At 35.4% G+C, this 25,116-nt stretch overlaps 4 protein-coding genes across 4 annotated transcripts; 3 read left to right on the top strand and 1 right to left on the bottom strand.

The window, feature by feature from the left end:
* Positions 1–2,592: 2,592 nt before the first annotated feature.
* On the top strand, positions 2,593–4,178 carry LOC111791744 (uncharacterized). Its single transcript, XM_023673213.2, has 2 exons — positions 2,593–3,032; positions 3,463–4,178. Exons 1-2 carry the CDS (start codon positions 2,699–2,701, stop codon positions 3,993–3,995), a joined length of 867 nt encoding a protein of 288 aa, XP_023528981.2. The 5' UTR covers positions 2,593–2,698; the 3' UTR covers positions 3,996–4,178.
* Positions 4,179–7,655: 3,477 nt separating this feature from the next.
* LOC111791182 (protein trichome birefringence-like 19) lies at positions 7,656–9,751 on the top strand. The gene is made up of 2 exons (XM_023672427.2): positions 7,656–8,214; positions 8,796–9,751. Exons 1-2 carry the CDS (start codon positions 7,717–7,719, stop codon positions 9,603–9,605), a joined length of 1,308 nt encoding a protein of 435 aa, XP_023528195.2. The 5' UTR covers positions 7,656–7,716; the 3' UTR covers positions 9,606–9,751.
* On the bottom strand, positions 9,714–12,802 carry LOC111791183 (golgin family A protein). The gene is made up of 6 exons (XM_023672428.2): positions 12,449–12,802; positions 11,187–11,309; positions 10,778–10,963; positions 10,587–10,668; positions 10,446–10,510; positions 9,714–10,362 (listed from the first exon to the last, which is right to left on the bottom strand). The coding sequence occupies exons 1-6, from the start codon at positions 12,731–12,733 to the stop codon at positions 10,063–10,065; spliced, it is 1,041 nt and encodes a 346-aa protein (XP_023528196.2). The 5' UTR covers positions 12,734–12,802; the 3' UTR covers positions 9,714–10,062.
* Positions 12,803–15,658: 2,856 nt separating this feature from the next.
* Positions 15,659–22,099, top strand: LOC111791763 (isoprenylcysteine alpha-carbonyl methylesterase ICME). The gene is made up of 11 exons (XM_023673233.2): positions 15,659–16,001; positions 16,383–16,459; positions 17,710–17,779; positions 17,881–17,961; positions 18,556–18,630; positions 19,195–19,296; positions 19,378–19,518; positions 20,358–20,423; positions 20,514–20,657; positions 21,105–21,195; positions 21,649–22,099. Exons 1-11 carry the CDS (start codon positions 15,775–15,777, stop codon positions 21,808–21,810), a joined length of 1,236 nt encoding a protein of 411 aa, XP_023529001.2. The 5' UTR covers positions 15,659–15,774; the 3' UTR covers positions 21,811–22,099.
* Positions 22,100–25,116: the final 3,017 nt, after the last annotated feature.

Here is a 25,116-nt window from a genome sequence, read left to right as displayed (position 1 = left end):
AGCCATATTCTCTTTTATGTTTCACAGCTTTTTGCTTGCATACACCTTGCAAGAATTATCGATACAAATTTAATTTATTTGACATACGGAGCCACGAAATAGCTGATGATGGTCATATCGATCTGTTACGCGTTGCTGTATCTAGCACTATATTTCTATCGCATCTTTTATCTCAAAACAATCAAAAACACTATCGATCTACTATAAAAAAACTCAGCGTGTAAAACTCTTCCGGACACAATCGTGCTAATTGACATCAGAGCTCAACTAAACGCAACAAGTTCAAATCACTACCTTATATCTCAAGTTAACGGTACCATTTAACGTCAATCTAAACACTAATTACGATCGATTCAACGGTTCGATCTTCCACTTCTCCTCGGAAAAACAAGAAATGAGATAGAAAAAAAAAAAAAAAAGTTGAATTTTTTCCCCAAACACAGCGAAGGCTGCGACAAATACATAAACACCAAAAGCTTAAAATTAAAATGAAATTACAGATCAAACTCCATTTTTGGAAGAACTGTGAAGAACAGAGAGAGAGAATCAAAAAGCATAGGTTTTTGTAGAAGGAGAGTCAGCAATTTTGATGGTGTTTTGAATGATCTTCTGAGCCTTTCTGCTTCTGATTTCAACTCTCATGCTTTCACTTTTCTCCATCTTATCATAATCATTCCATGCTTTCTTCTTCTTCATCTTCAATGATTTCTTCATTTTTGCTTTCAAACTCTCTAATAAACCCATCACCATCTTTAGAGAGACAAGACCAAGTTTAGAGAGACAAGAACAAGTTTAGAATAAGTGTTATATATATATATATATATATAAAACACCCTGTAAAAACGTCTTTGAATTCGACATCGATCTGACATGGCCACGTTATCTATTTGTTTTGAATTGCTTCTACGAGTGAGACTGCCCAGAACAAAGCCATAAGAACTTAGGCTCCAAGTCGACAATATCATACCATTGTGGAGAGTCGTGTTCATTTAACGTGGTATTAGATTCATGCCCCTATCCCATAGACCCACATAGATTCCTTTAGTATGTTTTGTCTCGGTGTGAAATTTTTTTCAAGGTCACTTAATATTGGACTCAAGTCATTATTAACCAATATGAGATTGGGTACGAACGATGAATGACTGAGAGAGCACAAGAGCGATGGATGAGGATGACGGCTATCAGGGAACGAAACCGAGAGATGAGAACAGGTGCATGGTAGTGATTGATAGAGAACGGATGGTTAGAGAGAACGAAACGAGGGAAAATTTGTCAACGAACAAAGAACGAACAACGTCTAAAACCTGGAAACTTGAAGATTGAAACGAGATCAAAATTGAATCATGAACTTGAGAATCGATCCAAACTAATCGATTACGTAACATAATCGAAATTCACACGCTCTAAACTTTGTGAATCAATATAGCGCTCGTAGATATTTTTGTGTTAAACTTATTCTATCAAAATTAATTTAATATAATTGAATTAATTAATTCAGTACGATATATTATTAAAATAAATACTTCACATATTTTAATCCAAATTTTATCTGGTAGGCAGAAATTTATTTATTTATTAAAGAAAAAAAAATAATAAATAATGTATAAAAATCCAAAATTAATTTTAAATATGAAAAAAGTTAATAGAAAATCATATCACAATGTCATATTCCTCTCAACTTGTAAAGGAGGAAGTATCGTCTGCGGACGCATCTACATCTCCAATACAGTATTCCTACTGAATGGACGGTCTTGATCCTTCCTCATAGCACGATGTGAAATATTCTTTGATTTATAAATTTATTTGACTCGAAGATTAGAATGGTCGGAGTCGGCTTTTTGTTGTTGCATCCTTTTGGATCGGTCATTGACTCGTTCGTATTTTTGTACCGTCCATTGACTTACTGAATTTTTAGATTGACTGTTAATTATGTTTGTCTAAGACGTGTTGTTCATACTGACTCGTTTGTTCATGTTTTCATTAGTTGCCTACTTTTTTATTTACGTTCTTAGACATGGAGAATGAAATAGGTGGGGGTAGAGGGAAGACCGTCCCTATAGCACCCCGTGACATCTTTATGTATATCTAAAGCCTTCCCCGTCCTTGCTTCGTTCCGTGAGTATACCTAAATATATATAAATGTCTTTCCATCCTTATCTCGTGGACATCTCTAGGTATATCTAAAGCATTGCTGATGGGGATCGAGATGACAAGATGAGATGCGACGTTGCATTGAGAGACCTTGGCCCCGAGCAGAAGCAAGGTCGAGTCGAATGATTTGGCTTAGTGTAGAGGCAAGTTGGTCGTGTCGCAGATGATTGAACATGCACGCGCAGGCGGCGTGTGTGGTTGAATAAGCTTGGATTCCGCACAAGCGATGTTCGATTGGCGAAAACAAACCTCGCCTAAGATGAAGCCACGAAGTCGGGACGAAAAATATATATGGGGCTTAATTCTTCTTAAGGCTGGTCGTGAGCGTGTCAAGATCACGACGCTGCGCGGTAAAGAAAGTAGGACCGTGACGGTTGGTAGTCCGTGCATGACTTGTGGACATCTCTAGGTATATATGTAAATTAAATATTAGAGAGTAAATGGTAACATATTGTTCCATTTTCTTTATCTTCTTCCCGTCGAAACCCTAGCCCCCAAAATCTCCCATCTTAAGCCCTAGCCTTCCGATTCTCCATTGTCTGCGCAAATGGTTCAGCAGACAAATCCATCCAAATTGCGTTGGGGGGAGCTAGAAGACGACGATGGGGATCTTGATTTTCTCCTTCCGCCGAAGCAAATTATCGGGCCAGACGAAAATGGATTGAAGAAGATTGTTGAGTATCAGTTTAACGAAGATGGTAATAAGGTCAGAATCACTACCACCACTCGTACACGCAAGCTCGCCCATGCTCGCCTTAGTAAACATGCCGTCGAGCGCCGATCTTGGGCCAAGTTCGGCGATGCTGTCCATGAAGATGTCGGCAGTAGGCTTACTATGGTTTCCACTGAGGAGATTCTTCTCGAGCGCCCTCGTGCTCCTGGTTTGTTTTCAAATATTCTTGATTTTCGTAGTTTTCGGAATTGTGTGCATTTGATTTATGTAGCAACTGTTTAGTTATAATTAGTTATAATATTCTTGATTTTCTATGTTTGAGTGCATAAGAAAATAAGGTTGTTCTTATGGCTAATGTGGTGATTGAGCTATAGAAAACTATGGTACTTGCTTACTAGAAATGTGTAAGCGTATTTGGTTTGTATTTGAAATGGGGTAAGAGAATCACTTTTGTGTGAGGAGTGTGATAGGCTTTGCAGAACTATGCATGTTGTGTATGTTCTTTGGGGAATTACAGGGCTTTCTTGTGAAGTGAGTACCTCAAATTATCATTTGTTTGTACCTCTGTTGGAAAAATGAAACGGATCTTCTTGCCTTGTTACAATAGATTTTCTTTTAAAGAATGAAAACGGTTACAGGTAGCAAACCAGAGGAGCCAAAGGTTGCTGGAGATCCCCTAGCTCAACTTGGTAAAGGTGGAGCTGTTCTTATGGTCTGTCGAACTTGTGGTAAAAAGGGTGACCACTGGACCTCAAGGTGTCCTTACAAAGACCTGGCAACACAAGCTGATGGGTTGGATAAGCCTGTTGCACCAGAGGCTGCAACTGCTGCTCCTGGTGCAACGAAGGGAGCGTATGTTCCTCCAGGTATGAGAGCAGGGGCAGAGAGGACTGGAACTGACATGAGACGTAGGAATGATGAGAACTCTGTTCGTGTCACCAACCTTTCGGAGGACACTCGAGAGCCTGACTTGCACGAACTCTTCCGACCATTTGGTGCTGTTAGCCGAGTTTATGTTGCTGTTGATCAAAAGACTGGCATGAGCAGAGGTTTTGGTTTCGTTAATTTTGTGAATCGCGAGGATGCACAAAGATCAATTAACAAGCTCAATGGATATGGTTATGATAATCTCATCCTTAGAGTTGAATGGGCCACTCCAAGGGCGACTTAAAGGTAGGAACTCTCTCTCAAACTGTCTTGTAATTTGCTTACTCCTGTTGTTGGAGTTTTCTTTCCCACATTTTGATAATGCCTTTTTGAGATTCTTTAAGTCCAAAAAATTACTCAATGTGTACTTGATACTATTGATTTACATGCAGTAGAATTAATCAGATGTCTTTGAGTTTACTTGTTTGATCGGTTGATGCGGGACAAATGGCTATGTTTTTTTTTTTTCACATTTTCTTAGCATTGCATATTACAGAAATGACAATATGGTTTTGATATGAACATGTTTTACACTCTTGAGAAGCCATATGCGATGATATGATATGTTCTATCTTTGTTAGTTAGGGGTGAGAAGCTATCCTATTCAGTCTCAAAGTGATAGATTTTGATTACTCTTGATAGTATAGTCAGGCTGAGAGATTCTTTTATTGGTTGGAGCAAGTTTTGTGTAAATTAGCAGTCTTGCAAAGTGATCGAGTCTGGATAATATAAATTAGAGTTTCTATGCTCGAGAGTTATGTCTCTCTCGACCTTAGCGTTTCTTATTCGAAGGTCATATATTTGAACACTCAAGTAGGTTTGATTAGTTTGGCTTTTCTTATTTGAAGGTCACATATTTGAACACTCAAGTAGTTTGATAAACTTTGGCGTTTCTTATTTGAAGGTCACATATTTGAACACTCAAGTAGTTTGATAAACTTTGGCCTTTCTTATTCAAGGGCACATATTTGGGCACATATTTGAACATTCAAGTAGGTTTGATCAGCTTTGGCATATCTTATTTGAAGGCCACATATTTGAACACTCAAGTAGGTTTGATCAGCTTTGGCGTTTCTTATTCGAATGTCACATATTTGAACACTCAAGTAGGTTTGATCAGCTTTGGCGTTTCTTATCCGAAGGTCACATATTTGAACACTTAAGTAGGGTTTGAACACTCAAGTAGGTTTGATCAGCTTTGGCGTTTCTTATTCGAAGGTCACATATTTGAACACTTAAGTAGGGTTTGAACACTCAAGTAGGTTTGATCAGCTTTGGCGTTTCTTATTCGAAGGTCACATATTTGAACACTTAAGTAGGGTTGATTAGCTTTGGCGTTTCTTATTCGAAGGTCACATATTTGAACACTCAAGTAGGTTTGATCTTTGGCGTTTCTTATTCGAAGGTAACATATTTGAACATTCAAGTAGGTTTGATAAGCTTTGGCATTTCTTATTCGAAAGTCACATCTTTGAACACTCGAGTAGGTTCGTTCACTTTTCTATAGAGTGTCCAACCTTGTGTAAGATCTTTCAATTATCAACTTAATCATCCCTTGGGATTGATTCCAAATCAATTTCGAGTTTAGGATTTGACAGTCGGGAATTCTTCACATGATATTTTTGGTATAAATCTATGTCATTTCTCTCGATTTGATACCATCGTTTCCTACCATTCATAGTTGTTTCTTGTACTTTGAATGTTCTCTTGTCATTTTTTCACCTTTATATATTTTTGGTATATATTTTCATTTTTTAGATTTGTTTCTTTTTTCTCATTATTTATTGTACGTATCTTTTTTTTTTTAATCATCTTTGCAAGTATCTTTAATGTATATACATCTTTGCAAGTATCTTTAATGTATATATTAAATCTAATTACTCGTTTATAAATACTATGTGTGTTTATCATTTAGACACGAGCAAAAATTAACATTTATTAACATTATATATGTTAAATTTAAAAATTTGAAAAGACATGATTAAAATTCAAAATACGAGGATTAAAATGGTAACATTGTTGTCATAAGTTATTTCATTCATTTCTTACCATTTATATTTAAATTCAAGAGCTTTTTATGGCAGTAAAAGAACAAATGTCACGTGCATAACGTTTTTTTTTTCTCTTTTTCTTTTAAAAATATTCCAAGATGCTTAAAATTGAAAAGAAAAAAAAAAGTAAAAAAAAAAGTAAAAAAGTAAAAAATTCTGATGTAAAATTATGTTCCTCCCATCACCGACAGATGAAAAAGCATTTTTAAAATTTTTATATTTAAGAAAATAGTTTTATTAATTAAAAAAACTCAATTTAAAATAAAAAAAAATAATTATTTATTCTCCTTTAGTTTTCTTTTTTAAAGCATATTTATGACGTTAAATAAAAAAGTTGTTTAATAATTGATTGATTAGGTTAGATGAAAAATATTGGTTGAAGTAACCTTCCTATCTACTCTTGTCTCTTATTACATTCTTCCTTTTTCTCTTTTTAATTCATTTAATATCACTTTTTTAGGTGTGCTTTCACTTTTTTTCTTCTCTCTCCAAACAAATTATTCTACTATAATTATCCCCTAATAATTATTACATCATACTAACAAAGACTTATTTCGCTTTCCACCTTATGCTCGGAGGCACCTATGCTCTCCCGAGGCTTGAACTTACAGGATATCAGAGCTTTTCGACATCAAGCTACATATAAGTTTTAGCTTACGACATCTAAGTAGATATAATCAAGTAAGAGTGTTCAAATGACTCGAGAATTCTATCAACTTGGACTACCTAACCCTAAAAATGGGTTGGGTGAGGTTGAATTTTTGAAAAATAAAAAATTCGGGTCGATTCGTGGGTTCACATTATTTTTGGTCAATCAACCCAATCAACTCGAAAACAGGGTTATAACGTGACTCTACCTTACCCTATTTTCAATATTATTATGAAAAATTAAGAATATTTTATGTTTGATACAAATATTTGATATTTTAGCGATTTTAGTTATTAATGTAACATATATTGTGAATAAGTATGATTTTTTTAAATAATTAAAAAAAAAAACTAACAATTCAACAACCCAACTTAACATAACTCGAAAATAGAGAGTTGAGTTATGAACTTTACTCACATTACTCACGACACCAATCCAACCAATCCAATAAATTTCTCTAATTCAATTCAAACTTATCCGTACCCGTCCCATTTTTTCTTAACTATGTAGCAAAAGATAGGCAATTTATAGACCATAATAATGAAGAGAAGTTTGGTAGTTATTATTATAGAACTAATTTTTTGGCTATTTTATTTGTAAGTGGTTGAAATGTGAGATATTAACATTTAAGAGTATTAAAAAATTAAAAATAAAAAAAACCAAATTTAATACAAAGCGTGACTTATTCGTAGGTGTTGTAATGTCCCACATTGGTTGGGGAGGAGAACAAACCACCCTTTATAAGGGTGTGGAAACATTCCCCTAGCAGACACGTTTTAAAGCCTTGAGGGGAAGCCCGAAAGGAAAGGCCCAAAGAAGACAATATCTGCTAGTGGTGGACCTGGGTCGTTACAGGTGAGGTGAGAAGGTTAGATTTCCGATCCACCAACTATCTGAAACATTGGCAAACAGGGTTTTGCTATCTAGAACACATGGACAAGGCCAGATCCACCAACTATCTGAAACATTGGCAAACAGGGTTTTACTATCTAGAACACAGGTTAGCTTTCCGCTAATTCTATTGATTTGTTTTGAATTGGGTTGACCCGACCCAAAATTCGGACCGACTATAAATTTATAATAAAAAAAAATTAACAAATTTTATTTGATTTTTCATCACTCCCATAAATCATGCTAATACTTCCATTTCACTAGTCTAGACTTTGGTACCTTCTCTCTCACTCTCTCTCTCTCTCTCTATACATATATGTGTATATATATATATATATAATGCATTTTCCTTTTATTTTCTATTTCTCTCTCCAATGATGCTCCATCGCCAAGCAAGCTCCGACCTCCGCCCCTGCAAAAATGGCAAATACAGAGCCCTAATGCCTATTCTCTGCGGAGCATTCGCCCTATTTATCCTCACCACAGTCCCCTTTTCTTTTCCTCTCGAATCCTCCTCCGCCGCCGCCGCCGCCGTCTTTCGCTCTCAAATCTTCGCCTCTGGCAATCTCTCCATTCTCTCCGTCGTCCCCTGCGATCTCGCCGTTGGCGATTGGATCCCCAATCCGAACCCTAACGCCGTCCTCCCCTACACGAATGATACCTGCTGGGCGATTCACGAGCACCTGAACTGCCTCAAGTACGGACGCCCTGTCGACGGCTTCCTCCGATGGCGGTGGCGGCCGGATGGATGCGAGCTGCCGGCGTTTAATCCGGCGCAGTTCCTGGAGCTGATGAGGCATAAGGCGTTTGCGTTTGTGGGAGATAATATTGCGAGGAATCACGTTCAGTCTCTCATCTGCCTCCTCTCTAAGGTCATTTTTGGAATTTTATTTTTTCTAATTAAATCTTTTATATATTTTTTTAAAATTTTAATTTATGAATTATATGATAAAGTTTTCTATAATGATTTTGATGCTTTTTGGCCTTTTTGAAAATTGTGAATTTTCTTTAATTATTTCTTTTTTTTTTTGAAATTTGTGCAAAAATATTTAGAAATAAAATCTGGATTTTTTTTTTTTTTTTTTTTTTTTATGATTTTAATTTTTAAATTTCTTATACAAATTTTTATTGGCATTCCTTTTTTGGATTTTTTTTTTATAGAAAAATTCAATTTAATGAATTATTTATGAATATTTAAAATGAGCTCTATAAGTATTTTTAAATTTTCAGATAAAAAAGAAAATATTTTTATGTTTTTTTTTTAATCTAAAATTTCTATTAAAAAAAGGGATAAACTTGTAATTCAAACATGTTTTCATTAGATTTTGTTCTGAAAAATGAAAAAACTATTTCAAAACAGAGTTTTTGAAGAGTCATAAAGCCTTTAAACTTCCCCTTTGAGTGAAATTTACTTCATTCCTTACACCTTTTTCTTTATTTTGTTGATTCTCAGCTGGATTATCCGATCGACGTTTCACCCAGCCGAGACGAACACTTCAAGAGATGGAAATACATGTCTTATAACTTCACCATGTCGTTTTTGTGGACAACCCATTTGGTAAGATCAGAAGAATCAACAACAGGAGGCACCTACAATCTATATTTGGATGAGTTTGATGAATCATGGACTTCCCAGATGGGTGGATTGGATTACTTGGTGATCTCGTCGGGCCAATGGTTTCTCCATCCTATGTTTTTCCATGAAAACCGACGAGTCGTCGGGTGCCATGACTGCTTTCTCAACAATGTCACTGAGCTCGGAATCTACCATGGCTATAGGAAAGCCTTCAGAACAGCCTTCAAAGCCATTTTGAGCTCAGAGAGCTACAAGGGTATCACTTACATGAGGAGTTTTTCACCAGCACACTTTGAGAATGGGCTGTGGAATCAAGGAGGGAACTGTTTGAGAACAGAGCCATTTAGGAGCAAAGATTCAGCATTAGAAGGTATGAACTTGGAGTTGTATATGACTCAAATGGAGGAGTTTAGGAGAGCTGAGAGAGAAGGGAGGAAGAAGGGGCTTAAGTTCAGGTTGCTTGATACAACACAGGCCATGTGGCTAAGACCAGATGGGCACCCAAGTAAGTATGGTCATTGGCCTGAAGAGAATGTGAGTTTGTATAATGATTGTGTTCATTGGTGCCTGCCTGGTCCTATTGACATTTGGAGTGATTTCTTGCTTCATATGCTGAAAATGGAGGGTATCAGATCAGCTCAGGAGAGAGTTCAATATGATCATGAAACAGAATTGAATCAAAGATGAATTTCTTATATACTGCATTTTGATTTCTCTTGTTTGTTTTGGTTTTAGTTTCGATTCTTTATTTTATTACATTCACAGCTGTTCATCTGTATTACTCCACCTATTAAATGAAGGAACGAATACAATTTGCATCAGATTCATACTCAGTTGAGGCCTTGGAGAATCCAAAAGGGTGTTTGGTTTACATATTTGATTCAATTAACGATGTTGTATTCGATATGAGTAGGAAAATAACATGGCTCGATATCGAGTTTCTATACATCTAAAGAAGAATTACATACAGATAAAATACTGATGAATAGTCAGATAGCAATCTCAGTATGGTTGTTCAGAAATCAGAATGAAATTTTGATGTTACCAAGATGTGCAGAACTAAAATGTAGAGCGCGAAAGCAGATGCGAGTAGCATCGGTCTCTGTTGCTCTTCACTCCGATCATCCGTATGGTTATTCGGAAATCAGAAAGAAATTTTGATGAAAACCAGGATGTGCAGAGCTAAAATGTAGAGCACGAAAGCAGACCTGAGTAGCATCAGTCTCTGTTGACTGTCACTCCGTCCACCGGTGCGATAAGGAAGTTTGTGGTGTGAGTCAGCTAAGTGGTCTGAAAAATTCTTATCCGACATGCTTCTTCCAAAACGATTCCGAGCAATGTTAGCCTCGGAGCAGCTGCTTTGAAGCCTCCTTGATGATGCATTTAGTTTTTCCAGCTCCATCTCCTTCAAATGAATGTCACTTGCCAACCCTTCAGCTTGTGCCTAAAAACGAAGGAAATACTCGCAATTGATTTTCTTGTCCGAATCGAAGTTTAAGCGTTCGACTCCAGAAATGTAAGATTCACCTGTTTTACAGCTAGTTGCTCCATGAGGCTATGGAGCTGTTTGTCCAACATTTTCACTCTCTGAACTGTAAAAGTTTTCGATATCAAGTATTTTACAGAGGAATAAGGAGAGAAATCGACACGGTGACCAATTAAAAATACCTGGTGAAGGCTGTTTTAGAGCTTTATCCTGAATTTCTGCCCATCTTTTTTCTAAATCTTTAACTGTATCTTCCATTGAACTCTTAGAAGAACAAAGAAATTTTGTCAGCAACTACTGTTCGGTAATGTGGAGTAAGAGGGAAGAAAGTAAAAGAAGAAAGACAATATTGAATCAAAATAAAGCAGCAGACCAGTTCTTGTTTCTTGATCTCTAATTTTTCTAGCAAGGCAGACTTTGATACTTCCATATCTTGTTCTGCTTCAACTTTGGAAGGTTTAGATGCCAATTTTCCAAAGTTGATGGATTCATCTTTTTCTAGAGCAGCTTGTGCTTGTTCTAGCTCAACTTCCAGATTCTTGGTGGTTTCTTCCAACTCCTGTAAGTATAAATTAACAAAGAACAAAGTTTTTCTTAAAGAGAATGCTAATAATGGCTTGAAATTATCCAACAAGTTGATGAATGTTTTATATCATGTTAATATATCCACCCGAAATGAGGATTCCAGGAGAAAAAATTGAATATATACGACCACGCAGAGAAAACCGATGTAATTGATATATAAATGAAAGCACATTTATAAATAGCAACTGAACCATTACCTCTAACTTCCTGAGAAGCAAATCTGCTTCCTGCCTCTTTTCCTGTATTTTATTTTCGCAATTTGATATAGCCTTTCCATATGCAACATTTTCTTCCTGTAATGATATCTCTCTCAATTGGACCTGACAATCAGAATGATACCAACTATCAGAAGTGATAGAACACAGAATCGAACATTATGAACGTCCATGTAAGAATTATAATAGGATTGAATGTGCCAATTCAAGTAAATGTACTGTTTGTCGACAAAAATAAATGTATAGAGGAAAACACAACGCAAGCAAGAACGTTTCTTGTCGTTGGCTATTACTAAATCGTTTCTTCTACCATCAGTGTAAAGTAAGAATTCTTCCATATGCATGGTGCAAAAGGCTTAATATTTATATCCAGGAACTGCTAGCATTCTCTAAATCCCAGTTTTAACACCTAATCAATTTCCCTTTGTAAATAACACCGATTCTGAATGAATCCGTTCTCAACCCTCTGAACCTCTTGAATAAAAGGATCAAAGGGGATGAAGAAATAATCAGCATTCATCTCCGCTTGAAGCTGAATAATCACCATATGTAATGGGTTACGTCTCCCATTTCTTCCAAACAATTTCGAATCCTAAAATGCATCAGATCTCAGAGCCACTCTTCCAGTCCACAGTCGATCGAAAAGTAGAGCAATCGAAACGTAGATATATGAATGCTGTATGCATTCAAAAAAGATGAAATATGACACTTGAAAAATAGGGATCCTCAGAGCCACTCTTCCAGTCCACAGTCGATCGAAAAGTAGAGCAATCGAAACGTAGATATATGAATGCTGTATGCATTCAAAAAAGATGAAATATGACACTTGAAAAATAGGGATCCTGTACATAATCGAGCTAAGAATAAATTGCACCAAATGAATCAATTTTGTAATGATCCTGAAACAGAACAATAACAAATATTCACAATGCAGAATCTAAAGTAAACAATTGAATTTTCAGGAAATATTAACTATGTAGGCTTGTCGACAACAATAACAAACACGAATTAAAGTCCGAGATCGTTAAACCCTTAATTTGAGAATTCCGAAGTAAACCATTGAATTTTCAGGAAAAATCAACCATTTAGACTTGTCGACAAAAATAACAAACTTGAATCGATGTGCCAGATCGATAAACCCTTAATTCGACGTCTCCAAAGTAATATTCAGAATCTACAAGCAATAAATTCGATAAGATTCAAAAAACCAGATGAGAAAAACAAATGAATCACAGAAGCCTAACCTGTTCGCGAGTGGAAGAGTGGGCGTTCAATTGAAGAGTAAGATCGGCAGTGGACGCAAGGGAGTGGGCATGAAGGTGAGGAAGCCGTTGGGAGATGTCGGGAGGAGGCAATCGAAGGCGCAGATCGCGGATCGAGCGGCTAAGAGAAGCTGCTTTCTGATTCAATTCTCGAACGTACTTCTGCTGCTCCGGAGTAAATATTATGGGGATGGAAGTGGTCTGTTCGTCGTCGTGGTTCGCGCCGCCGCCGACGACATCCGCCGCCCATGCGAGCAAACCGGCCATTTTTACCTGCTATTTTCCTACTATTGAAGCGAGTCAGTGGGTTGAAATTTGGAGCCCAATCCAATGGTTTATTCGGAAAAAAGAAAAATGTTTCCAATAATACCATGTCAAATGACCAAAATATCCCTGTCGATATCGTCAATTCACATTTATACATAATAAATAAATAATATTAGAATAAGCTTAACAAAATAAATAAATAATAAATAAATATACGCAAGTCAGAATTTAGTACAACTTATTGCTAGTTTCAATTAGTCAAGATATTTGTAATCCGTTAATATTTGGAGAATAGATCTTAAATATTTTAATATTTTTTTACTTTATAATTTGATTAATAGTATATTTTATTTTATTTTATTTTCAAAATTTAGTTAGTTTATATTTTCTTTATTGGTAAGTAATAGTTATTTAAGTCGTCCAACAAAATAAATAATAAATAAATATATGCATGTTAGAATTTAGTGCCCCTCATTGCTAGTTCTAATTAGTAAAGATATTCGTAATCAGTTAATATTTGGATAATATATTAGTTATAAAAAATATTTTAATATTTTAATATTTTTTTAAATATTTTAAATATTTGATGAGTAGTATATTTTATTTTATTAGATATTAGTTATTTAAGTCACCAACAAAATAAATAATAAATAAATAAATATACGCGTGTCATTTAGTGCAACTCAGTGCTAGTTTGAATTAGTAAAAATATCCGTAACCAGTTAATATTTTGAGAATATATTAATTATAGAATATATTTTAAATATTTTAATATTTTTTAATTTGATTAGTAATATATTTTATTCTTAAGATTTAGTTGATTTATATTTTTAGGTATTATTTGGTAGCTTGTATCCTATTTAAACTATTGAACCTTCAATCCCAATTCTATTTCTCATTCTTCTGTATTGTTTCCTTGAAATAATATTTTCAGATCTATTCACACTTTTGAGTAGATATTGTGTCCGTTGGTATCAGAGCCAAGTTGGCAACAAAGGGTTTGATATTATTACTTAACGAGATGGATAATGGAAGTGCTCCTATGGGTATAGCTATGGAAAAGTTCGTTGACAATAATTATAATTATTGGAAGTTATGTATGGAAGCTTATCTACAAGGGCAAGATTTGTGGGATTTAATTGAAGGTGATGACACAGAAATTACAGCAGATACTCTATAGAATGTTGAATTACGCCGAAGATGGAAGATCAAATGTGGAAAAGCTTTATTTATCTTGCGAACTATGATTAGCAAGGAATATATTGGTCATGTTCGTGATTTAAAGTCACCAAAGCAAGTGTGGGAAACACTTCAAAAGCTGTTTACTAAAAAAAATACAGCTCGATTGCAATTTCTAGAGAATGAACTAACTGTGGTAACTCAAGGTAATTTTTCTGTTGAAGAATATTTCTTGAAAGTGAAAAATATGTGTTCTGAAATTTCAGAATTAGATGTTGAGGAGCCCGTGAGTGATGCTCGATTACAGCGTTATCTTATTCGTGGATTACGAAAAGACTTTATGCCTTTGTTTCCTTAATACAACGGTGGGCAAAACAGCCTACAGTTATTGAATTGGAGAATTTGCTTTCTAATCAGGAAGCTTTGATTAAACGAATGACTAGCCGCAACGAGCTTTCCTCGAAGTCAAAAGATGTGTTGTATGTCAAAGATCAAATGAGACAGAATTTTCATTCAGAGCCTTCATCAAGAAATGGGAATCAATTCAGAAGTGAGGAGTTGTCAAAGAAGCCATTTAAAGTTTGTTACAAATGTGGAAAACCTGGTCATTTCAAACAAGATTGTCGGGTGAAAGTGGTGTGTGATCGTTGCGGAAAGCCAGGCCATATTAAGCCAAATTGCCGACTCAAAATGCAGGAATCAGAAGCAAATGCTGTACATAAAAATTCTTCAAACCCATTTTGGGAACACTGTTTAACTATTGAGGTTCTTGACCAGCCAACAAACGTGACTTCAGCTGTACATCAAGACGATGTCTCTACAAATGCTCATGCCTTTATAGACTACAATGAAGAACGGATTGTGAGTTCTGGTTGTTCTCATCATGCAACTGAAAACGAAACTCTTCTATCAGATGTTCGTCCACATTGTCAAACGAAGAGTAAAGGACCTAGCAAAGTGGTTAAATTGGAATCACGACATTCTCAACTCCAGGAAGAACTGAAGAAAACAAGTGATCAACTGAGTGCATCTGAATCACACAAAAAGCAAGCCCATTAGGAAGCATAAGAAGCAAACAAACAACTGTCAGATATGTCTGCAAAACTTGAAGAATCCCAACAGCATGTGCTTGAGCTCTCAGCTTCTGAGGAAGATCGTGTTCCCGAGCATTTTTTTACCATTGAGTTGTATGTTATTTAACTGAAAGCGAGTCTAAGCAGTAACAACTATGAAAGCGAGTCTTACATGCGATTCCAAAATTTATACTAAGCATAATCAGAAACAATAGATAAAACCATCGTAAGACCGATCGAGATGGGCTAGCACCCAAGATTGTTGGAAAATAACTAACGAGCCTAAGAGACAAGAGAATGGTTGGAAACGAGAATCTTATCCCGACCAAAAACATATAATAAAACAATATGTCTTAACAGTGAATTAGGCTATACGGGTGAGCCAACATCGCAGTAAAGTAGAATTAGATTGGATTGTAACCCTATTTTTAAAATTAGAAAAAATAAAAATTACACTTCGTGATTAAAAAATAATAATAATAAATAAATAAATTGGAACCCGACAATAGGAAAATGATGAATAAAAAATTTGTAGAGACCCATGAAATGGGAGTCCCAATCGGACAGAGATCGTTATTCGGTTTGCCACGTAAGAAACACGCGGCAATCTGATTGGAATGTTGCAACGTCCAATCATTTCCAATTTTATTTATATTCCTTTCGCTCCAATCTCACATCCTTTTCAATTTGTGCTGTTGAACCAAAATCAGACGTGCAAATCTGTATCTCATCCCGACTTTCCCTTTAGATCGGATTCCATCCCCTTGATTCTCCTCTTTTCGGCCGTCGATGGCGGCTCCGGCTGACCGGCTCCGCCCTGTCGTGAAGGTTTCCGGCCAAGGGATTCGTTCTGACGAGGATTCCGCGGAGTCCCGGCGTCTGCTTTCGAGCCGTCTTGGTGCTGAGAAGCCCCAAGCGCCACGGCGTCAGCAGTCGTTTACTCGAGATATTGGCCATGCTGCTGCGGTAACGCTTCTTCTTACTCGGTTGGGCTTCACTCTCCTTCGATCTCTTGGGTAATGTGGACATGGATTTCTTCTGTCTCTTTTATGTCGATTATTTGGAAGCCTGAATGTTCTGTTTGAGAGGTGAATGTGAGTTTGAGTTGGATTATGCCCTAAATTTCGGAGAATGCTTCGTGTAATTAGAATTCGTAGCTGGTTTTCAAGCCCCAACACGATGCCATTCTGCTTTTTATAAAGGAAACGAGTAGTTCGTGGCTTAGAATTTTACTTTAATCATGGAATCTCTTATTTTATTAATTTCGTTGGTTCGAACATGAGGGTCGATAAAAAAAATTGAATTAATCATGGAAGATCAACATAATGAATATTAGTTTTGATTGTTCAGTGGGCTCTTCCTCTCTCAATATATCATGATCCCTTCTTTTCGTTCAGGGTAGGGTACCGGTGGGTCGTGAAGTTAACTGCACTTGCAGTGTATGCCATTCTGCTTATGCCCGGTTTTCTTCAAGGTATTTGTTGTATAGCTTATTGCCTAAGTGCATTTTGCTCTGAACAGTTTTTTTTTTCCTGTAAATTCTTCTTGGAATTTTGTTGTCTTTAGACTTAAATCTGGGGTGGAGTTTTTATGGCCAAATTCCGTGTGGGGAATACAAATTCAAGCACTATTAGAAGCCTCTAAAATCCGTGAAGTTTGTCTCGCCTGCCATTCTCACTAACTTCTTAATAAGCACTCTCTTTTGATCTATCATTCTCGTTCTTATGGGCAATCATTTTTGTAGATTGAGTAAACTCACTCGAACAATAGTCAAGTTTTATGATGTTTAGCCTAATGAAGCTTGTACTAAGTAAATAGTTTGGTTAGGGACCTCTAAGGAAGAGTGTTTAAGTTTACTTCATACTAGTCCTTCCATTAGAACAATCTCATGGTGGTTGTTGGTTCATAACATCCCTGTTCTTTATTTTTTCTTTTCCATGATTTTTCAATGGTAAATGGAAAGTTGTGTTCTAATTTTCCCTTTACATGTCTCAACTATGTCTAGAAGTTAAAAAGATTAACGAAAAAGGTCACTCAACTGGTAGGTGCAGTCTGCATAAATAAATCACTTACTAATTCTCTGTTCTCTGATAGACAAAGGGAGTCCGTGCACCAATAATCCGCCAGGGCTAAGCCATAAAAGATGAGAGGCTGTATAATCATGTTTCTAACATCAATACTCCAAATAGTGTTTCTGCCTCTTACGAGTTGAACGGATGAAAATTATCCACTTTGTTTTGTCCCCATTATTCTGGATTCACTTTGCTTTTTGGTAAAGATAAACATTAACTCAGGTGCAAGGGGTAGATTTGCTTTGTTCATAATGAGTAAACTTTCTCGCACTATATGGAAATCACATTAAACTTGCACATTATGCTGAGTTTGGATTATCTCATGATCATTGCATCTCTCTTGTTGGATATCATGAGTACAACAAATTGATCAGTGAATTCAACATCAAATTAGATGGAAATACTAAGTCCTGAATGGGTTCCCCTTATAAATAAAATCATCGATGAGCATATGCGAGCACGCAACCTGCAATTTTTGCTATCATTTCAACATTTTAGTTACATTCTGTAATAAGGAAAATATCGTACTCTCATATTAACGTTGTCATCTCAATTTATGGAAATTTTACTGAAATATTATTATTGGAAAAATTCCCGCATGATTGTATGCACCGGAGAAAAGGCAGATCTGATTATCTTTTGTTTACAACAGTTATGTATGATTATTACTTCTCAAGTCAGGTTCGGAGGGATATTATTTACGGAAACCAACCGAGAAATAGGTATGTGCTTAGGACAGGTAACTGTTATATTTGATTTTTTCTGCATTGACCATTATCTAAATCATGATTTTTTTTTCTTCTTCTTTGGAATGATGTTTCAGCTTGGATCTGTATCTACCTACAAATACTGATAAAAAAAAACCAGTTGTGATATTTGTTAGCGGCGGAGCTTGGATTATTGGGTTAGTGATCTGAGGATTCTGCTTATCCATTCTGTAATGAATTTCGGTGTTGGTTTCATAAAGCTCTTAAAATATTCTTCTTCAAAAGCTATAGAATTTTATTACTACAATACACTACTCCATGATATTATTCTCTAATCTTTTCTGTACACAGGTTAGTTTGTTGGCCTTAATTAAAAAACAGCAATGATTTCAAAAGCTCTTTGAGTGCTCCAAAAGGAGGATAGGAAGAAAAAAAGATTGAGAATCATGATGGTATCTCGTCAGGATCCTCAAGAATTCTATTCCTTTCCAAGTTTTCTCGAAGAGGACTATAGCTGCAATAACCACATAATAATTATAGCCTTTCCCTCCTTCTTGTAAATGTTTTCTCCAAGAGGGATTTCTTTTCGGTGTGGGGTGTCGAGAATGATAAACTTATATCCTGGGGTAACCTTTAAGAATTATGAAAAAACTAAAAGGGCCAAATCACTTTTTTTTCTGTAAGGACATGTGCCAACATAGCAAATTGATTTGTTTAGTTATCTATTCATGGAAGCTATTTTGCTTCTCAGTTTCCCATATGGCAATACAATATTAATGTTAATGATTTAGGTATAAAGCCTGGGGAGCACTTTTAGGACTGCAGTTGGCAGAGAGAGACGTCATTGTAGCCTCGATTGACTATAGGTAATGCATTATCTTCAACCATTACCACGACGAACTTTTTTACCTCTTCTCTTCCTTTCTTTATTATTTATTTTCTGGGGGGGGGGGGGGGGGGGGAGGTATTGAGTCTGCTGGTTTGTTCTCTGTTAGAAGAATGATGGGTGCAAGAAACTTGCCTGAATGACATTTGTAAATCTCAGAAGCTTAGACCTTTAGCCCGGGTAATGTGCCTGTATCCAACATGTGTTAGGACATTTTGATACTCCAATACATGTTCAACATGGGTAGGGTACTTATTCGCACAGTCAGATCTAGTTATACAAAGTTAATATAATTCTATCAGATGTTAGTTATGTATCAAACAATTGTTAAACATAATTAGCTGACACAAATAATAATATATGACAAAAATAATAACTTGTTAGAGTTAACACATCAAATTTGTTTAAATGCATAACTAAACTTTACACTTCTTTTTGGTATAAAAATAATATCGATTTTTGAAAAATGTATATTTTAATAAATGTGTCTTTCTTATCCATGTCCTAGATTCCTATCTTAATCTCAGAACTCTCTACCTTGCAGAAACTTCCCCCAGGGTACAATTAGTGACATGGTGAAAGATATTTCTCAAGGAATTTCATATGTATGCAAGAATATAGCAGACTATGGAGGAGATCAGGACAGGTGACTGAATAATTTCTTCGTTTTCTCACCCCTCATCACATGTTCACTATCTTATTATATTTATTTTCCCAATCTGAATAGAATCTTTCTGATGGGACAATCAGCTGGTGCACATATTTCCGTTTGTGCCTTCTTGGAGCAAGCAATCAAAGAAGCTGGAAAAGAAGAAAGTGTAGATTGGAGTGTCTCCCAAATAAAAGCTTATTTTGGTTTATCTGGAGGGTAAATTCTTAGTAAATCGCTCCATTCTTATGGCATTTATGGGATTCCAGGAAATTTTATAAATAATAGCACCAAGCCTCTGTGATTTGTCTACGGTTGAACATTGTATGCTTGGCCACCTATGTTAAATTTTCTGTTCTTTTCAGAAGACCACTTAGATGAAGTACTTTTGTGTTATTCTTGTGCTTAAAAGGTGTTAGACAGAATAGAACAACAGGATGAGAGATAAGTAAAGATGAGAAGAATTTGAATCATAGACGTTATCCATATTTTTCCTGGACTTGTGCAATAAAAAAAAAAAAAAAGCTGGTTGTTGCTAGTTGATGGCTCTACTACTGAGTTTAACCTCTCAACTTCTCATCTCTGGAGCTTTAACAACAAATCCCTCCCCTTGGGTAGATTCTCTGGCCATGTTTTTGTATTGGCTCTTGACTGGTGTAAATGCTTTTACTTTCCTTTCAGAGTATAGCTTAAGGGGACCTTATAAAAACTGAAAGGCCTCTACTTGGTTGATCCTTTTTCGTGCCAATGGTTTATATGCCTTTTCCTCTCAATTTTTTTATTATCTATGTGTGGGGACAAGGGAAATGCCTTGCATTCTATAGATATTAAAAGTTGAAGCCCATATATTTGAGGATTGAATTTCACAAACAGTTCATTCGTCAAAATGTAGTCCTGCTAGAAAGTAGTAGAAACGTCTTTAATTGATCGTTGCTCTTTATAATTTTATTTCATTGCTGTATGAGGTCCCAGTTTGATGACTGTGCAATTTTCTTTCTTGTTCGGTTCATGGACGAGGACCCTGTACTCAAGTTTCCTTTTCTGAATTCTGTGAACAGGTATAACTTATTGAAACTAATTGATCACTTTGATAGTCGGGGTTTATATCGTTCCGTCTTTTTGAGGTAGGTTCTAAATGTCACGTTTCTCTTCATTACTGACTGATTTATGTCGACTTATTCTTTTTCAATTTGTGCCATTTTGTTTTTCTGTAGCATAATGGAAGGTGAAGAATCTTTGTCCAAATTTTCCCCGGAAATAAGAATCCAAGATCCTAGCATTAGAGATGTTGTACCCAGTTTACCATCTTTTGTTCTTTTCCATGGCACTGGTGATTATTCAATCCCGTCAGATGCCAGGTTAGTGAGATACTCTCATTGAATTGATATCAGATGAATGCTAATAAAATATTTTAAGTAACCTATTTTCTTCAATTTATGGAATAGTTAAGTGCTGCATTTTTTAATTTCGTTTGAATTGGTGAATGTGAAAGAAGGTATTTTTAGTGGTTTAAAGTATGTACTTGGAGTGGAAAGAAAAAAGCGCATATGGCCTTCTACTTATCAAGATTTTATAGCTTTTCTGCAATCTTATAATAGATGTTTGCTAATCAGCTCCTGCTCTCATACTAGTATATAAATTATGCATAGCTATGAAACCAGTAAAAGGAAAAGCAATCCAATTATGGCGTACATACGCTGTTTGCGACTTCAAGCAGCACTTTGCCATCAAAAAATATATTCACATGGTTGGATGAATAAGTTCTATGTCCTTTAAACTTTCATACGCTAATTTCAAATTTGCAGTGTAACGTTTGTGGAGACACTTCGAAAAGCAGGGGCACAAGCTGACCTATTTCTCTATGAGGGAAAAACTCATACAGATTTGTTCCTTCAAGTAAGCTGATCTCATGGCTCTGTGGTAGCTTCTGTTGTTGTCTTTTGGTTATTCTCAAGATTGATATCAGAAAGATTTATATGATAGCAAAACCCAAAATTGAATACTTTTTGGATTTATATGATAGCAAAACCCAAAATTGAATACTTTTTGGGCTTTTTGACTTCCACAAAGCTATCACAAAAGATCTAGGAAAAAAAGGTGCAAAAAAATGTGGTTATGGAATTCGATCGTCTTATTTTTCGATGTCTTTTGACAAACTCATTTAACTAAATTATATACACACTTATATAAATAGTCTTAGAAAAGGAGAGGTAACTTAACCATTCTATTTCAAGAAGTCAAAAAAGATTAATGTTACTTTCGTTTCATGTTCTACTTGGGAAGATGAGAGATCGCAGCTTACGTCACTCTGCAAAGTCAATTTGTGAAACTTCTGATTATCTTTTGCAGGATCCTTTCCGGGGAGGAAATGATGAACTATTTGATCAAATAGTTTCCATATTACATGCTGGCGATGAGGAAGCTCTTGCAAAGGATTCTATGGCCCCGCCAAAACCACGCCTTGTTCCAGAGATTTTGATAAGATTGGCTCGAATGGTTAGCCCTTTCTGAAGCCTTCCTCTTGTCTTTATGCTTACAAATGACTGCTTCTGTGGGTAATATCAAAATATTACCACTGTGTTCACTGTGTGCATTGGCTATTATGTATATTGCTATAGAAGCTCCTGAATCTAGTCTGCAATAGCAATTGCAGGGGAGCATTCAAAACTTCTATTCGTTGTAGCATTACTGATATTAGTAGTGCCTATTGTTGGTCTAGAAGTAGCAAACCTAAGATTACCCATTGAATTATGTATTATTGTTTGAATACATAGCTATATAATATCTACCAATTCGTTAATTCGTTTTCCACTGTGCATTGTTATGATTCATTTATTCAGACTATCAACTGATTGTTAAATTGAAGAGAATCTAGAGTTACATATTCATCATACTCAGACTGCCACTGATATGAAGCAAAAATTTGATCTAACGACTTATTAATCACTATTAAGTTCTTGCCTTTGAAGAATTCTAGTGTGCAGTGAAAGTGGTAGTTTATACAAAATACTTGTGTGTTCTTAGGTACTTGCATTAGCGAAACTGTTAAGCTAACTTTCGATAACCGCTCAACATAAGTGGGAGATTACACATCAGTTAGAGAGGAGAATAAAACATTCTTTATAAGGGTGTAGAAACCACTCTGATTTAAAAATCTTGAGGGAAAACTTGAAAGGAAAAAGTCAAAAAAGGACAATATCTGCTGGCGGTGGGCTTAGGCTATTACAATAAGCTTCTTGTTAAACAACTGAAATTTATTACCGTAGATTTATAAACGATAATGAACTCCCTCGAATAAATGAACTAAGAAGAATGTTTTTAATTACTTATCATTCATTAGACAATGTTTTTAATTACTTATCATTGTTATAAACTCAACTTATCATTGTTATAAACTAAACTTCAATGTGACTAATTTAGTAGTACATTATTAATGGTATGAAAGTTGAGAGGCTGAAAGATTGTGTCTGGCCAAAGATATGAGTTTTGAATAGGGTTTATGTTTAGTTTCCATTTTTTCACTAATCTCCACTCTTAATCCATTGTCTTAACCTTCTATTCAATCTTTGTCCTTCAACATTTACTTTCAATTTTTTCAAATAAAAAAGTACAGTTCTTAAGGAAGTGAAGTACTCTTCCTCATCATTAAAGGCAATATGTATGTATGTATGTATGTGTAATCTGCAAAGCTAGAAAGTAAAGATGACTATAAGTTTAAATTTTGCTGATGTCTTTGATGATCATACCTGGAGAACATAGATTGCAAGAAACCCATTCTTTTTTATAAACCCTAAACCCTAGAAAGTTGTGTATATATTATATGAATCACTGCACTATATATAGCTTCTGTTCTGTTCTGCGGTTTGAGTTTAGATGTAATGAAGAGTGAAGTGAGTGTAGTGTCAGAGACTCAGACCTCTTAACTTTGAAGTGTATTGCTTCCAAACTTATGGGATTTTGTGTTCCATTTTATGTTTCATTTTCTAAGGGTTCATCAACAGATTTAGATACCTCTCTTCTTTTTATCTCTCTAAATTCACTCAGTTCATTGTATTGTTACCTTTGCATGTCTTCATCTTCTTTTTAGAGTAATTTTACAGAGACATCATATGGAGGAAGGGATATATATATATATATGGGATAGATTTTACCATTTCTGATTCAGTCAAAATTTTCTGTTTGTTTCCTGGGAATCTGTGAAAGAAAATCCCATCTCCCTCCAGCTTTCTCATCTCATCATCCCCACTGGCTTTTCTGCACTCCTAATTTTCCACCTTTTTCTTGCTTTAGTTTCTGTTTTGAGTCCAACAACACCGACGAGTACAACGAGTCGACTTTTAAGATGTTAGTTAGTGTCTTATATATGGACCTATGCTTAGATTTATCAACGGACACAATGGATAGATCGAACTATTTATTTTTAAAATATTAATTTGTCTTATATAAGGAGCTGTGCTTAGATTCATCAATAGGCACCACGGATAGATTGAACTATTGACCTTTAAGATACTAGTTAGTAGGGGTGTACATGGGTCGAGTTGAATTGGGTTGATGGAATTTTTTTGGACCAACCCAAATGTTCGGGTGGGTTGGATTGGTAACCCAACCCAACCCAAAATTTTTCATATTTTTGAGTTGGGTTGTCAGGTTAAAAAAATAATTTTTAAATTTTTATTTATTTATCACCAATTCATTCAATATTATTTTAGATAAAATATATTAAAAGTTCACAAACAGACAAATCAATTTATAATTTTCAACAACAACAAACGACGATTGTAACATTCTAGTATAGTTCAACATTGTCCTAGAACTAAAGATAACTTGAACATAAATCGGTAGCGTCTTATACACGAACCTATGTTTAGATTCATCATTACTCGTTTGATTATTGATGTTAGTAATGATTTTATAGGATTTTATGGCCCGTTCCGTGGAGGTCTCTAATTTGGACACGTACGGTACAAAAATAAATAAAATAAATGGGAATATTATAATATTTATGAAGATGGGGCCTGGCTGGTTGTGGTTTCAAAGCCGTTTTGGTATTTCCCCTTACCCCTACCCCTACTCTCAAATCACTCCTTTTTCTTTCCCTTCTCCCCAAATTCCATTATCTAATAATACTTACCATCATTATTCTCTACTAATCACCTTTAATTTCCTCTTTAATTTGTTCAACACGTGGGAATGCTCGATCTCAACTGTATTTAACATGTCAACTAATTAAGTTCTATGTTCTCGGTCGAGAGTGACGTTGTTGAACTAAAAGAAACTTCATTCAACGTTTCTTTTTATTTATGTTTTTACTTCATCGATTCTATCAACTTGAACATAGGTCAAATGGTTTAAGCATTTATCCTCGACCTAAGAGTTTGAATACTCAAATCTTCCAACTCCGAGATGCCCTACTTATATACACCTGGTTTCTCTCGAACTCATTTAGCTTCTTAACCAAACCATACAAATACAAGCTAAACCCTCGATTTAGTTTGGACGAACAACTCGGTTTCATTATGTAAATTAACACTATTAATCCCGAAAAAGAAAATCTAAAAACTCGACGGGTGCACAAATGTTGTCAAACTACTAACAAAAAGGGGAAGCTAGGTTGCTAATGTTTCATGTCAATCATTTTTTTGACAGTTATTTGCACTTTTACTTTCATTTTCAAATGTCTTTTACAAAGGCTTTTCACAAAGTTTTTTTTTTTTTTTTTTTTTTTTTTTTTTTTTTTTTAACACATGAAATCAAATACCCTAAAGCAATGAGCAGGAAGCTCTATAAATAATGAATCAATCAGTACTCAACTCGAAA

Source organism: Cucurbita pepo, chromosome 3 (genome assembly GCF_057944985.1).
Source record: "Cucurbita pepo subsp. pepo isolate OVF chromosome 3, ASM5794498v1, whole genome shotgun sequence".
NCBI lineage: Eukaryota > Viridiplantae > Streptophyta > Magnoliopsida > Cucurbitales > Cucurbitaceae > Cucurbita > Cucurbita pepo.
This window is presented reverse-complemented; position numbering and strand designations above follow the sequence as displayed.